This window comes from Miniopterus schreibersii, assembly GCF_964146895.1.
Source record: "Miniopterus schreibersii genome assembly, chromosome: 1".
In the NCBI taxonomy this organism is placed as follows: domain Eukaryota; kingdom Metazoa; phylum Chordata; class Mammalia; order Chiroptera; family Miniopteridae; genus Miniopterus; species Miniopterus schreibersii.
This window is the reverse complement of record NC_138101.1, coordinates 202,185,419-202,197,936: the sequence shown is the minus strand read 5'-3', so window position 1 is coordinate 202,197,936 and position 12,518 is coordinate 202,185,419. Positions and strand designations below refer to the sequence as shown.

The window sequence follows — 12,518 nt, the reverse complement described above, 5'->3', positions numbered from 1 at the left end:
CTCTGTGCTCCCTGGAGATGGAGGCCAGGGAGCTGCATTCTCAGGACTAAGTCATTTTATGAAATTTCTGTAAGAAAGTGTGATTTTAGTTTATTCTCTTGGATGGTTTATAAAATAAGCGTGTGGTCTGCAAACTACTGTAATTTCCTCCTTGGACCCAAATACATTGTCCCTTAACTCTGTGGGTGTCCTGGCTGAGTGTTGCCTCTCATAGGAGGAATTGTTAAATGTGCTGAGAACACTTGTTCCCATGTCCAACATGTTCCCTTAATGCCCAGAAATCTTGACTGGAATGACTTTGTCCCCTCTTCCGAAAATCCCTCCACCTTCAGGGGGAAGAGCAGACATGCATTTGCTGAGTCTCAGGTAGGAGCTGGTCCTGCCCACCTCAGAGCCTGCAGAGACCAGCCCCTGGCTTCAGTTCACAGAGGCAGGTCTTTCCCTAGGCGGGGACCTCTTTTGGCTCCCAAGTCAATTCATGTTGCTCAGGTAGACCTGAGGGGTGCAGACTTAGGACACCTGTTAGGGGGTCACTGCTCAATCCAGGTGTGTCCATGTGGGAATTGAAATGCACTGTCCACACCCTGTGAAGATCAACAGTTGTATTTCTCAGTCCATAATTTGGTTATTAAATTAAGAATTTGCCCCTGACATTCCTAGATGGGTTCATATTTATTTAAATAATTGAAGTATTAATCTAAACCTGTCAACAAGAAAATCCCATGTTCAAGTGGATACAAGAGTAAATTCTAGCCAAATTTCACAGAACAAATAGTATTGTCTCAGTCAGTTCTTCTCAAACACGTCCAAGACTTTCAAGAAGACAAAAGTCTTTCTAATTATTTTATTGAGGTGACCACTAAACTCCTACCAAAGCCAAATAAGAGCAATCCAAAAATGACAGGCCATGTCCCTGATGAGCATAAATGCAAAAATCCTCAATGATACTAGGAAACTCAACAGCCCTTTGGCGGGTCATTCACCATGATCAGTGTGTCATCCTCCAGGAAGGCAAGGACGGTGCAACCCAGGGAACCAGTAAATGTGCCACAGCTCATCCCCAGCATGAAGGACTAACTGTATCAGCATATAAATAAATGGCTATGGACTATATTAAAACCTCTTTGTGATCAAAATTCTCAATGTGTTACATAGAGAAGTGAGGAACCTCCGTATAGTAAATGGTACATTGGAAAAGAAAACAGTTAGCATTGTGTGGGGGGAGCCTTTGTGGCCCCAGGCACGGAGGAGCTGCCTGGGTGAGCTGCAGATGTGCTCTACTGCTTCCTGACCCAGACCTTGTGGCACCAAGGGGATACTGATTTAGCTTGTGGCCATGTATTCCAGAAAGGCTTTTCAGGATGTTGTCCCAGCCTGAAGGATCAAAGGGCAGTCAAGCCACACACCTAGGCTAGGACAATCCTCCCCAAAAGTTCGGATTAGAAGCCCAGACAAAGATAGTTAACAAGGTCTGAGCTTCTGCTGGAGGCAAGATATTTACTCTCAAGGGAATTCATAGGGGCAAGGTAAAGGAATGCAGGGCGGGGTGCTATTTAGCATAATCAACAGTGTCTGTATAAATTGAGCTGGGAAATAAACTCGGGGCTGGCAGCCGGCAGCAGTCACGAGCTGCAGCCCTCCCGATCCCATCTTTTTTGTGTCTGTCTTTTCTTCATCCTCACCCCTTCCTCAGGACCGTTCGACTCTGCCAGCAGGCTCCGGCAATTGTGCTACACAGAGAAAATTTCAAAGCAATTCTTGTAACATGAAGAGCAACACTAGGGCACCCCAGTAACTTCTTCTATTCCACAAGCTGCACATCGTTGTCAGAATAATTAGATTCAAAAAAAAAGTAGAATAGAAAGTGTCTAAATCAGAGAGGAACAAAACAAAATATCACTTCCCATCGGTACCCAGATGACATGATCTTACATGTAGAAAATCCTGGACACTGCACCAGGAGATTCACAGAACTAGGGAGTGAGCCCAGGAGAGATGGGAGCTACGAGGTCAGCACACACGGGGCTGGTGCCCTGCACACTGCCCACAGTGTCTCATGACTCTAGGGAACGTGTGTGGCTATTTCAGAGGAAAGTGAGGAGAGGAAACTTGAACTGGTCACACAACAAGGAGAGTCAGAGCCTAATGGAGCAGGAACCCTTGGTGGTGTGTCCTCAGTCTGGGTTACGTCCCCCATTCGTGATCCCAGATGGCTTCCCACAGTGTTGCCCTGAGTCAGGCCCCTGTTCCAGTTCCCTCCCATCATGTGGGGACATGGAGACAGGGTTCTCTGGGTCCCATGCAGACACCAAGGTTTCCAGCAACAACATTCTCATTGCTCACAAATCATTACCCACATTTTCACCCAAACACACTTGTCATGAGGGAGCTACTTCTCCATCTCCAGGGAAGGAAACTGGTTCCCATCAGGTCGAGAGGAGAAACACAGCACATGAGGCAGTGCAGCTGCTACACAGTCAGCACCGACCCCTGAAGGTCATGGCCCGGGGGCTCTGCCCGTGTCTCTATGGTTCATGCTTCTGTGTCCCAGGGGCCCACACAGACCCTCCACTCTCCCCAGCACTTGTCCACGTGCTCTGGGTTCACACTCTGGTCTTGATTCATCCTCTGAACACTTTGAGGGAAATAGTGTCAGATGGGGCTTCCTGTCCCTTGAACTTCAACACCCTGAACTTTTACTTCTTCCTCTGGCTGTTATGGTTGATTTCTCATGCATCATTACTGTTGAATCTGAAGAGCATCTCTCATTTTAAACTATTCTCCATTCTCTTTATGACAATTTTCTTTCCTGGGAATTTGTACAGGTCTCTGGAAGCAGCTAAGTGCAGTGAGAATTGCACAGGCCCAGATGTGGGCCCTACTTCTTAACAGACATGCACAACTGGATATGTCACACTCTTAGACAATGTCCTTCATGTCAATGTCCAACCCAAGAGTCCCTACATAGCAAGATGACATGCAAATAGGGCCCCTCTGGTCATAAAAACCAGCCCAGCCCCGACCCTGCAGCTCTGGGACAGGAGTTCAGCCCTGGGACCCAGCTGTGCTCATTCCCTGATTAGGACTGAACACAGACCACTCACCATGGGTCTTGGGCTCAGCTGGGTTTTCCTTGTTGCTATTTTAAGAGGTAATTTATGGAGAACAAGAGACACTGAGAGTGTGAGTGGACATGAGTGAGAGAAACAGTGGGTGTGTGAGAGTTTCCTGACCAGGACGTCTTTGTGTTTGCAGGTGTCCAGGGTGAGGTGCAGGTGGTAGAGTCTGGAGGAGGTTTGTTGCACCCTGGGGGGTCTCTGAGACTCTCCTGTGGAGCCTCCGGATTACCACATGCACTGGGTCCGCAAGGCTCCAGGGAAGGGGCTGGAGTGGGTGGCAGTAATATGGTATGATGGAAGTAGCACATATTATGCAGCCTCTGTGAAGGGCCGATTCACCATCTCCAGAGACAATGCCAAGAACACGCTGTATCTGCAGATGAAGAGCGTGAAACCTGAAGACTCTGCCGTGTATTTCTGTGCAACAGACACACAGTGAGGGGAGGTCAGTCTGAGCCAGACACAAACCTCCCTGCAGGAGAAGCTGAGGCCACCAGGGTGCTCAGGGGCCCTGAGCACAAGGACCCTCCAAAAGCAGGTGCAGTGTGCAGTTTGGGCTGTTTCCTTGGTGGTTTCCTCTTCAGGTCACCGTTTCCCTCAGGAACCTCTGTGGATTCCTGATTCTGCGCTTTCCTCTGAGGTCTGTCAGTTAGAAAAGTCGGTTGTAACCAGAAAACTTTCTCAAGTGGACAACAGGCAGAGAGACTTTTTCTGACACCATTGGACTCAAATGACAATTAATCATCAAATGTTCTGACCACGGTCACCTAAATCCAACAGGGAGCTCTGCTGACTCCACAGTGCAGCTCAGCTCTGCACACTTCAGGGTCCCAGCCAGGCAGCAGCAGGACAAGTGTGGGCTGGAGAGAGGACACCAGAGGCATGTGACCCCAAAGCTAGAGAAGAAAGACCCGGTGGTGACACTCATTGACCTGTCATCATGCTCACACCACCAAGAGTAGGTGACACCAGGCAGAGGGAGAGGGACCCAGGATGACGTGGTGCCAATGTCTAGTTTTAGGACAAGCACACAACCAAGGGACAGGATGTTTATCACATACAGAGTTGAACTCTTTGGGAAGCACAAGGAAGGCCCCTCAGCAAGTCAGAGGGGCTCTCGTGGAGCCAGGAGAGGACACTGGCTCAGGGATTTTATTTTGGCGAGATGGTGGGGAGGGAGGAATTCTGCTGCCAGGAGCTGGTGTGGTTTCAATCTCCCCAGGACATCTAAAGAGGAGACCTCACCTTTCCTAACAGATTCCCAAGTGGGACAGAGGGAGAAGAGGCAGGAATGAGCCATCAGCTGTCATCAGTCACAAAAGAGACAAAATATCTTCTGGCTACAAATTTCATGGAACAATTATAGAAAATGAGCAGAAATTGAGATAATGGCTCATTATGTGTGTACAAAAAAGATATATACCAAAAATGAAAAAAATGATAATAAATAAGCAATTGATGATGGTGATGATGATGATGATGATGCTGATGATGGTGATGGTGATGATGATGGTGGTGATGGTGATGATGATGGTGATGGTGATGATGATGATGGTGGTGATGATGATGATGACGGTGATGATGGTGATGATGGTGATGATGATGATGGTGGTGATGATGATTATGATGGTGATGATGATGATGGTGATGATGACGATGAAGGTGGTGATGATGATGGTGATGATGATGATCATGATGGTGATGATGATGATGATGGTGAAGATGATGATGATGGTGGTGATTATGATGATGGTGATGATGGTGATGATGATGATGGTGGTGATGATGATTATGATGGTGATGTTGATGATGATGGTGATGATGATGATGATGGTGGTGATGATGATGATGGTGATGATGATGATCATGATGGTGATGATGATGATGATGGTGATGACGATGATGATGGTGATGATGACGATGATGGTGGTGACGGTGATGATGGTGATGATGATGATGGTGATGGTGATCATGATGATGGTGGTGATGGTGATGATGATGATGGTGATGATGGTGATGATGGTGATGTTGGTGATGATGGTGATGATGGTGATGGACTGAGGCAGGGGCCCTGGAAAACTGAAATGAAGGCCCCTGTTACAGACACACCATCACCAGGGCTCCTCAAGGGAGGGCTATACCCTCTTCCCTCTAAGGGTTCAGAGATTCGTAAATGGGACCCCAACGGATTCTGCAGCCGAGTGACCCATGGAGACACAATGTGAGTAATGACCTCAATGTGTCCAAGTGGTGATTCTCTGGACCTCTGAATTTGTCACCTGGTAGACAGAGACACTGGAGGATGTGCATGTAGGTAACAGGGGATCCCCTTCCCACCACTTTGCAATGACAGGTTCCTTATGTCTCTGGATCCCTGTCTGCAGCATCGGTAAGGTCTCTATTCCAAGCAGCTCCTGTTCACAATTACTCAGGGATTTCCTGGGATGATATAAGCTGTCTCCATCCTGCCCTGGGCTTCCTTCTGGGTTTTCACTGGAAGAGGAGCTAAACCCATATGTCCAGTAACACTCTGTCCATGAGAATCAGGCATATTTCTGTCGTGTGACTCAAAACAAGTCCAGCATCCTCCCCTCACCCAGCTTCAAAGTCACAGCAGATCTATCAGGAGTTTCCCAGCAGCCTCCACTCCGGTGCCAGAACCTGATCCAGTCCGTGTGGCTGCTGCAGAAAATCAGCATGGACAGTGGGGCTCAGCAGTTTCTCGGGTGGTTGCTGTAAAAACACCCAAAATATGACCCATGGAAGAAAATATTGATGAATTGAACTTGAATAAACCTAAAAACATTTGTGTCACCAAGTGTTCCATCAAGGGCATTAAATGACAAGCTTGAGCAGAGAGTGCATTTCCATATTATGTGTCGGATGGGAGAATGTGTTCATTACATTAAGGACGGGAATGTTCTGGGGAGAGCCCAGCACCTCTGAGCACAGTGACCGTCCTCAGGGAAAGGACAGGGGGAGGCTGGGAGGGAGGGTCTCTGTCAGGGCTGAAGTTCCCTTTCCTGGCAGAAAATCTAAGCTGGGAACCATCGTCAGTAACCTCCCTCTGAACCCCGACATCACTGACAACACTAGACTGAGAAAAGACGACCCTCTCCTTCCATAATCATTTAACACACGCATGTAACATATAGTTGTACACATTCAGAGTCACTGTTTTCATTTCTTGTCTCTTCTCCATTTAAAACCTTGACTATTTCTGATGTAACTAGTGGGGTCTCTGGAGTAGGTCCAGGGCTTGTATAAAGGAAGAATGTGAGCAGGAAGCTGTGGACACAAATACAGAATTTCCAACATCAGTTGGCTCAGATGGTTGGGGCTTCACCCTGTGCACCAAGGGCCATGGTATCAATTCCCAGTCAGGCCACATGCCCAGATGACAAGATTGGCCCCAGTTGGGGCACATGCCAAGGGCAACAGATTAATGTTTCTCTCTGACATCAATGTTTCAGTCTCTACCTTCCTCTCTTTAAAATTATTATTAAGAAAAGAATAAAGGGTCTCCTACAGCCCTCTTGTTGGGATGTACTTCCTGAAATCGAATAACATCATAAATTAATTTCAAACATCCTAAAAAATTACTGTCCTTCATTTTGTGATTTTCATATCAAGGTAGACATCATTTGTATATATAAGTTATGTTTATAAAAATAGTTATGTTTATAGGACACATTTCACAGTTGTGTGTTCATTAGCAAGTGGGGTTTCGGGAACTTTAGGAGCAACCTGCTCATCTAGTCCATCATTTCTTCTAATGTTCAGAGAGGTCAGTCCATCCTTTGACCTAATTCCAATGTGCCTCCCATACCAAGTGACCCCCTAACCCTGACTTACACGCTGAATGAGCTCAAGGGAAGAGGTGCCCCCAAGGGTCACAGAATGACCAGGGCAGCCTGAACTCAGTCCCCCCACTTATAAGGAAAAGGCTGCCCCACGTGCAAATGTCCCTTCAGGCTCCGGGGTAAATCCCTCCTGGGTTGTGGGGCTCACAGCTCTCTCCTCACACAGGGCTGAGGGCTCTGGGGAAGGCAGGGCCTTGGTCTAGAAGAACATGAGCCTGCTGGGTCTCCTCCTGTGCCTGGTGACAGCCCCCAAGGTGAGGGTCTCCGATGTCAGACAGGGGTCTATGGGGGGTTGTGACTGCACATGACTGACAGGGACCGGTGCCCCTTGTCCCCAGGTGTCCCCTCCCAGGTGAAGCTGCAGGAGTCGGGCCCAGGACTGGTGAAGCCCTCGCAGACCCTCTCCCTCACCTGCGCTGTCTCCGGGGGCTCGGTCACCAGCAGTTACTACTGGAGCTGGATCCGCAAGAGCCCTGGGGAAGGGTTGCAGTGGATGGGGTGCTGGACAGGAGCACCAGCTACAGCCCCGCCTTCCAGGGCCGATCTCCACCCTGCTGACACGTCCAGGAACCAGTTCTCTTTACAGCTGAGCTCTGTGCCCACCGAGGACCCGGCCGTGTATTACTGTGCGAGACACAGTGAGGGGAGGTCAGGGTGAGCCAGACACAAGCCCGGTGAGGGAGTGGGGGGCTGCAGGGGGCGCTCACGACCCTCTCAGCACAAGGACCAGCCCCAGAGGCTGCTGTGGACTTGGGGGAAGAAAGGGTCTACCTCTTGGGAGCCGGGATTTGCTCTCCGAGTGCTCGGCCGCATCAGGGACACTTCTTTCTGGCTCTAATGCCTCCTCTTCTCACGGCAGACAACAAATGAAGAAGGGATAGTGCCTGTCTGCAGGTGAGATACGGCCACGCCTGGGGGCCTCCCCTTCCCCGGCTCCTGCGTGTCCTTCTCTTTCTTGACAAAGAGCCACGTGAGTGCCCTAGTCTTCCTGTGGTCGAAAAGCTCCCACACAGAGAGACCAAGCGCAGTCCAGGCACCTGTGTGCTGAGCTCAGGCTCTCTGACCCCTACATGCCCACCTGTCCCCACTAGTTTCCTTCCTTCTGACAGGCACACCTGGCCCCACGGAGGTTATGATCATCCCCCAGGACCTCCACCCCCAGGTGTCTGCTCCCTGCCACACGGCTCCCTCTTGCTCCTCACTTACTGGGGGGGATGTGGGAACCACCCCCACAGGACCCAGTCATCTACTGTTCAGTTCTCACCAACGCTGACCTAGACCCTGGGCTCCAAGGGCCAGGAGCCCTGCTCACTCTCCCCAGCTCCCTCCACCATGACCACTCACAGAAGAAACTGTCAATAAATATGGGGCCAACACGCGTCCCAATTTCCTCTCCTAACGACCACCTAACGTGTCTGTCCATCAAGGTCACCCCGGGTCCTTCAATTTGTGGGAATTTTTGGCTTTTAAATTCCACACAGTGTACCTGTATTGCATGGAGGAAATATCTAATTTTAAATGTTGCTGTGAAATTTGTTTCATTTTTATTAATTTTACATTACATTAAAAATTAACATAATAGCATTTCTTGGAAAACTATTCAGACACAGAGGTAGGCTGGTTTCCAGCCCCACAGGCCTGTTGTGAAGACGATGTCATGACTCCCCAGGACTCAGGCGCACTCACGGCCCTTCTCTGAAGTGCACAGGCAAGGAGGAGGGGCCCACACGCACAGGCTCCCCTGAAGGCCAGGGTCCCCGATCTCTACATCTACATCATTTTCTGGCTGAATGCCACTGAATGATCACAGCCTCCCCACAGGGAACTTTGCTCTCCAAGGGGACACAGGTGTCACTAGCCCACAGTGAACCCTGGCTCTCAGCCCGCAGCCCCCTGCCACGCCCGGGTGAAACAGGCAGGGTTGGTTGGGAGGAGCACACCATTGCCCTGAACCCAACCTGTTTAGAGAAGGAGAGGTTACCTGGAGACAGGGAAACCTTGGTTGCCAAGGGCACGATTGTAGGGAACTGCCATGAATTGGCCCTAAAGGAACCTGTGACCACTAATCCTGGAACATGCGTCCACAGGTCAAGACCAGCTGCTGACCAGGTCTCCTCTCCAGGCCTGAGTCTCGAGCTCAGTTAGGGCTCCTACAGACTTACAAAAACTGTACAGGACACCAACATGTGGTTTTCAAGATTTATTTCAGAGTGCTGGGCAGCGAGCTTTCAGAGAGAGCTGGTGTGCAAATGCCCACGCCGCTCTCTCACCCGTGATATACAGCAGGACCCCTGCAGACACCCAGAAATGTGGGCTTGAGCTCTGCCAGCTGGTTATGGCAACCTTTTTCAGGTGTTTCTTCTATGTTGCCTATGGATGCGCAGGGGTCGGAGGGCTGATTGGCTGTTTACTTTTGACCAGCCCTCTCTGTTTGGAAACTAGTTGTCTTGCGATATCTCACATTTGTGGCCACTCCAAAGAGGAGTGAAGCTATGAGAAGATACAGGCGACCAAAGACCACTCTCAAATAGATTACTGACATCCTACTTTGCCGTACTGACCGCATTCTTCCTGGAGGTGGCCCGCTGTCGACACTTCCTCCAGCACCAATTTCTATGCACATAGGGGGTTCCCAGCCTACATGGCAATGGCAGTTATTTCTATTGTTGCAAACTCCATGAAAATTGCATTTTGAAGGGGGACAGTCATAATTTATGTCACTCACAGTACCACTGCAACGACTGTGAAGACAAAACTTTCCATCATCACAGAGGGTACCAGATCTCACAGCACCAACATCAGTTGCGTCTGACCCACGGTGCGCACCCACCCCAAAACACATGGTCCCGCTGATCAGAGACTGGTGGAATCCCACATGTTGCTGCAGCCGAGGCAAATGAGTGACGTTGACACACTGTAGGCGCCCACACTTAATGTTCGCATCACCACAATCCACCAGTTTGGGTAAGAGAGTAAGACCACAGTGTCCAAACCGGTTGGACTTCTTATTCATGCGGTAGCAGTGGTCTGGCCCATTCTCCGCGTCTCTACCAAAGATCTCCTTGCAGTGCAGGCTGCGGTCAGTACAGTTCCCATGATAGCAGTAGCCGTCTTCGGTACAAGGGGTTCCATCTTGCAGATAAACATCTGCAGGGCATGTCGGGGTTGACCCGGGGCAGTACTCCGGAAGATCGCAGATGCTTTGCATTGTTCTGCACATCGTCCCCGGGGCCACGTTGGTGCAGTTTGCGCAGCACTTGCCTGTGTTACAGGAAGTCCCAGGCGTAAAGGTGCAGTCATTGTTGCAGCATGGGTTGTTATAACACTCCTTGAAGGACCCACAGTCACACTGCTCTGTGCTCTCCACCAAGTAGTTTCCGCATCGGTCCAATACCAGGCTTTGATTGTAATACGTGGCAGGAGGTTGGTACAAGCAGGTTGCTAAAACATTACTAACCACGTTTTGCATGTGTAAATAGGAACAGTTACTGAATGAATCTGTCAACACAGGGTATCTGTACATGATGCAGGTGGTCCTTCTCTGGCAAATACATTCTGGAGTATCAAGAAACAGACCCAAAAGTTTCGAGACTTGGTGGGTGGCTATAATCGATAGCAAAAAGTGATGTCTGTTTAAGTGAGCCATAAAGACAATACCTTTTGTAAAGCACAGATTGTATGTGGCTGGATTAAACTGAAGTTCATGGGGGGAATCTTTATTCAGAATTACGACGGAATGCGGTGTAAAAGCGGGAAAAATGTGACGCGTATAAAGCTGAGCAAATGGACCACTTGGTACGTTAAAGTTGTTCATATGGGTTGGATCTCTCTTGTCATAAATTAACATGAGAGAAATATAGTACTTTAAATCCATACCTCGCAACAGGGTGTCCATTATATTACCTATCTGTATCAGGAGTTCCACACATTTTGTCACATTACTGTACATAGTATAAGTTGAATAGGAAAGCACAAAGCAGCCTTTAATCTTTCCTCCATGGGATGCGTAGATCTTACTACTGACCCTGGAGACTAAACTGATGTTCACCTGAGACGACAGGGGGTGCCTCTCTTGCTCGTGTCCCAGCGGGTACATGGGTCCTATGGCATTGGTGTCTGCCACTATCTGAGAAACTATGTGTTCAAACCTGTGGGAATCCTTCAGGGGTTTGATTTCATAGGCAAGGTCATCCAACTTCATGATACCGTCCAGGCCCCCATAGCACGTGTCCACGGTGACCATGGAAAGAGGGACATCCTCCAGGTAGCCGAGGTAGTAACAGTCCAGAGGGACAAAGGGGTAATCCATCTGCAAGGCTCCCTGGTCATCCTGAGTCATTATCACCAGATTTCGGGGCCAAAACAGTTTCTTTCGCCGCATGTGGATAACGTGTCTCTGGCCCCCAAAACTCAGGCTGTAGGAGAGCCAGCCTGGAATCCGAACACCTTTGCCACGGTGCAGCTCTTCCCTGGGAATCACCACCTCGGAGGAGATGTAGCGCCACGAGGGACGACCTTGAGAACTCTGGACCGGAGCCAGCACCACCCAGAGCCCAAGCAGCAAGAGGGGCACCCTCAGGGAGACCGAGCCCTCCACCAGCCTCATGCTCTTGGTGGAGGAGAACCGTTAGCGGGAATGGAGAAAGGGAAGGTCCTCAGTGAAGCCAGGCCCCAACCCTGTGCCCGGCCACTTCCTACCAAGAAGATACTGAGGGAAAACCTACCCTGGGCGGGTCAGCTGAAGGGATTAGGTAACAGTTACAGGGCGTGACACTGGGTGGGGCTGCACTTGCTTCCAGCTGGGGTGGAGCTGGGGGAGGAGAGGGTCTCAGGTGAACGTTGGGAAGGCAGGTTCCAAAATGACCGTCTGTGACCAGGAGCAGGTAACATGATCCACTCCCATCTCAGAGTCCCTGCTGGTCCAGAGTAAGTGCCTGTGTTTCTCTGGGAGATGAGTCCAGATACTCAGAACCTCTCTGTGGTCAAGGATCTGGGAGACCTTCCTGAGCGTTCACCTGTGGGGTGGGGCTGCACTGCCCTGGGAGAGGTGAGAAGAGAGGAGGGAAAGGAGAGTCTAAGACCTGTGTCTGCTGCATGGCCTGTTCTGGACTCATGGGAGACAAGTCCTACACTGTCCCCAATCCTATCTCCAAGTCAGGTATGGAGGGATTCATCCCATGAAAATATTCTCTCCACCTGTCGACCTGGGATACTAGACGGCAGCTTACCTCCTAAAGTACAGCTGAGAGGCAGGCGTAGGATAGTTACAGACATTTCCATTCCCAGGAGATCAATGGAGTTTAGGAAGAAATCACCATCCTGAGGCAACCGTGACATCCCCGTGAGCTTCCTCCCTCCACACAGGGCCTGGGATCAGCCTTCTGAGGCTCAGACCCCAACCTGGGGCCTGGGCTCTGCTCTCCGATGCCCCCTCCTGACGGTGCAGGGGTTGGAGCTGAGCACGTCCGTCAGCCTGTCTGCTGCCTGTGGATTATTGAGTCTGAAGCCCCTTTCACTGTGTTCTCTCTGTTACTCA

The 12,518-nt window shown here is 50.0% G+C and overlaps 1 protein-coding gene and 2 gene segments (V, D, J or C); 2 read left to right on the top strand and 1 right to left on the bottom strand.

Annotated features, from left to right (window-relative positions):
* The window catches only part of LOC308546874 (immunoglobulin gamma-1 heavy chain-like), a 540,757-nt gene that overhangs the window by 11,407 nt on the left and 516,832 nt on the right, over positions 1 to 12,518 (top strand).
* The window catches only part of LOC308546863 (immunoglobulin heavy constant mu-like), a 512,225-nt gene that overhangs the window by 19,980 nt on the left and 479,727 nt on the right, over positions 1 to 12,518 (top strand).
* On the bottom strand, positions 3,429 to 11,588 carry LOC308566388 (disintegrin and metalloproteinase domain-containing protein 20-like; the record flags this gene model as incomplete). The annotated part of the gene is made up of 3 exons (XM_081156617.1): positions 3,429 to 3,536; positions 9,444 to 10,585; positions 10,859 to 11,588. 3 exons carry the CDS (start codon positions 11,586 to 11,588, stop codon positions 3,429 to 3,431), a joined length of 1,980 nt encoding a protein of 659 aa, XP_081012743.1.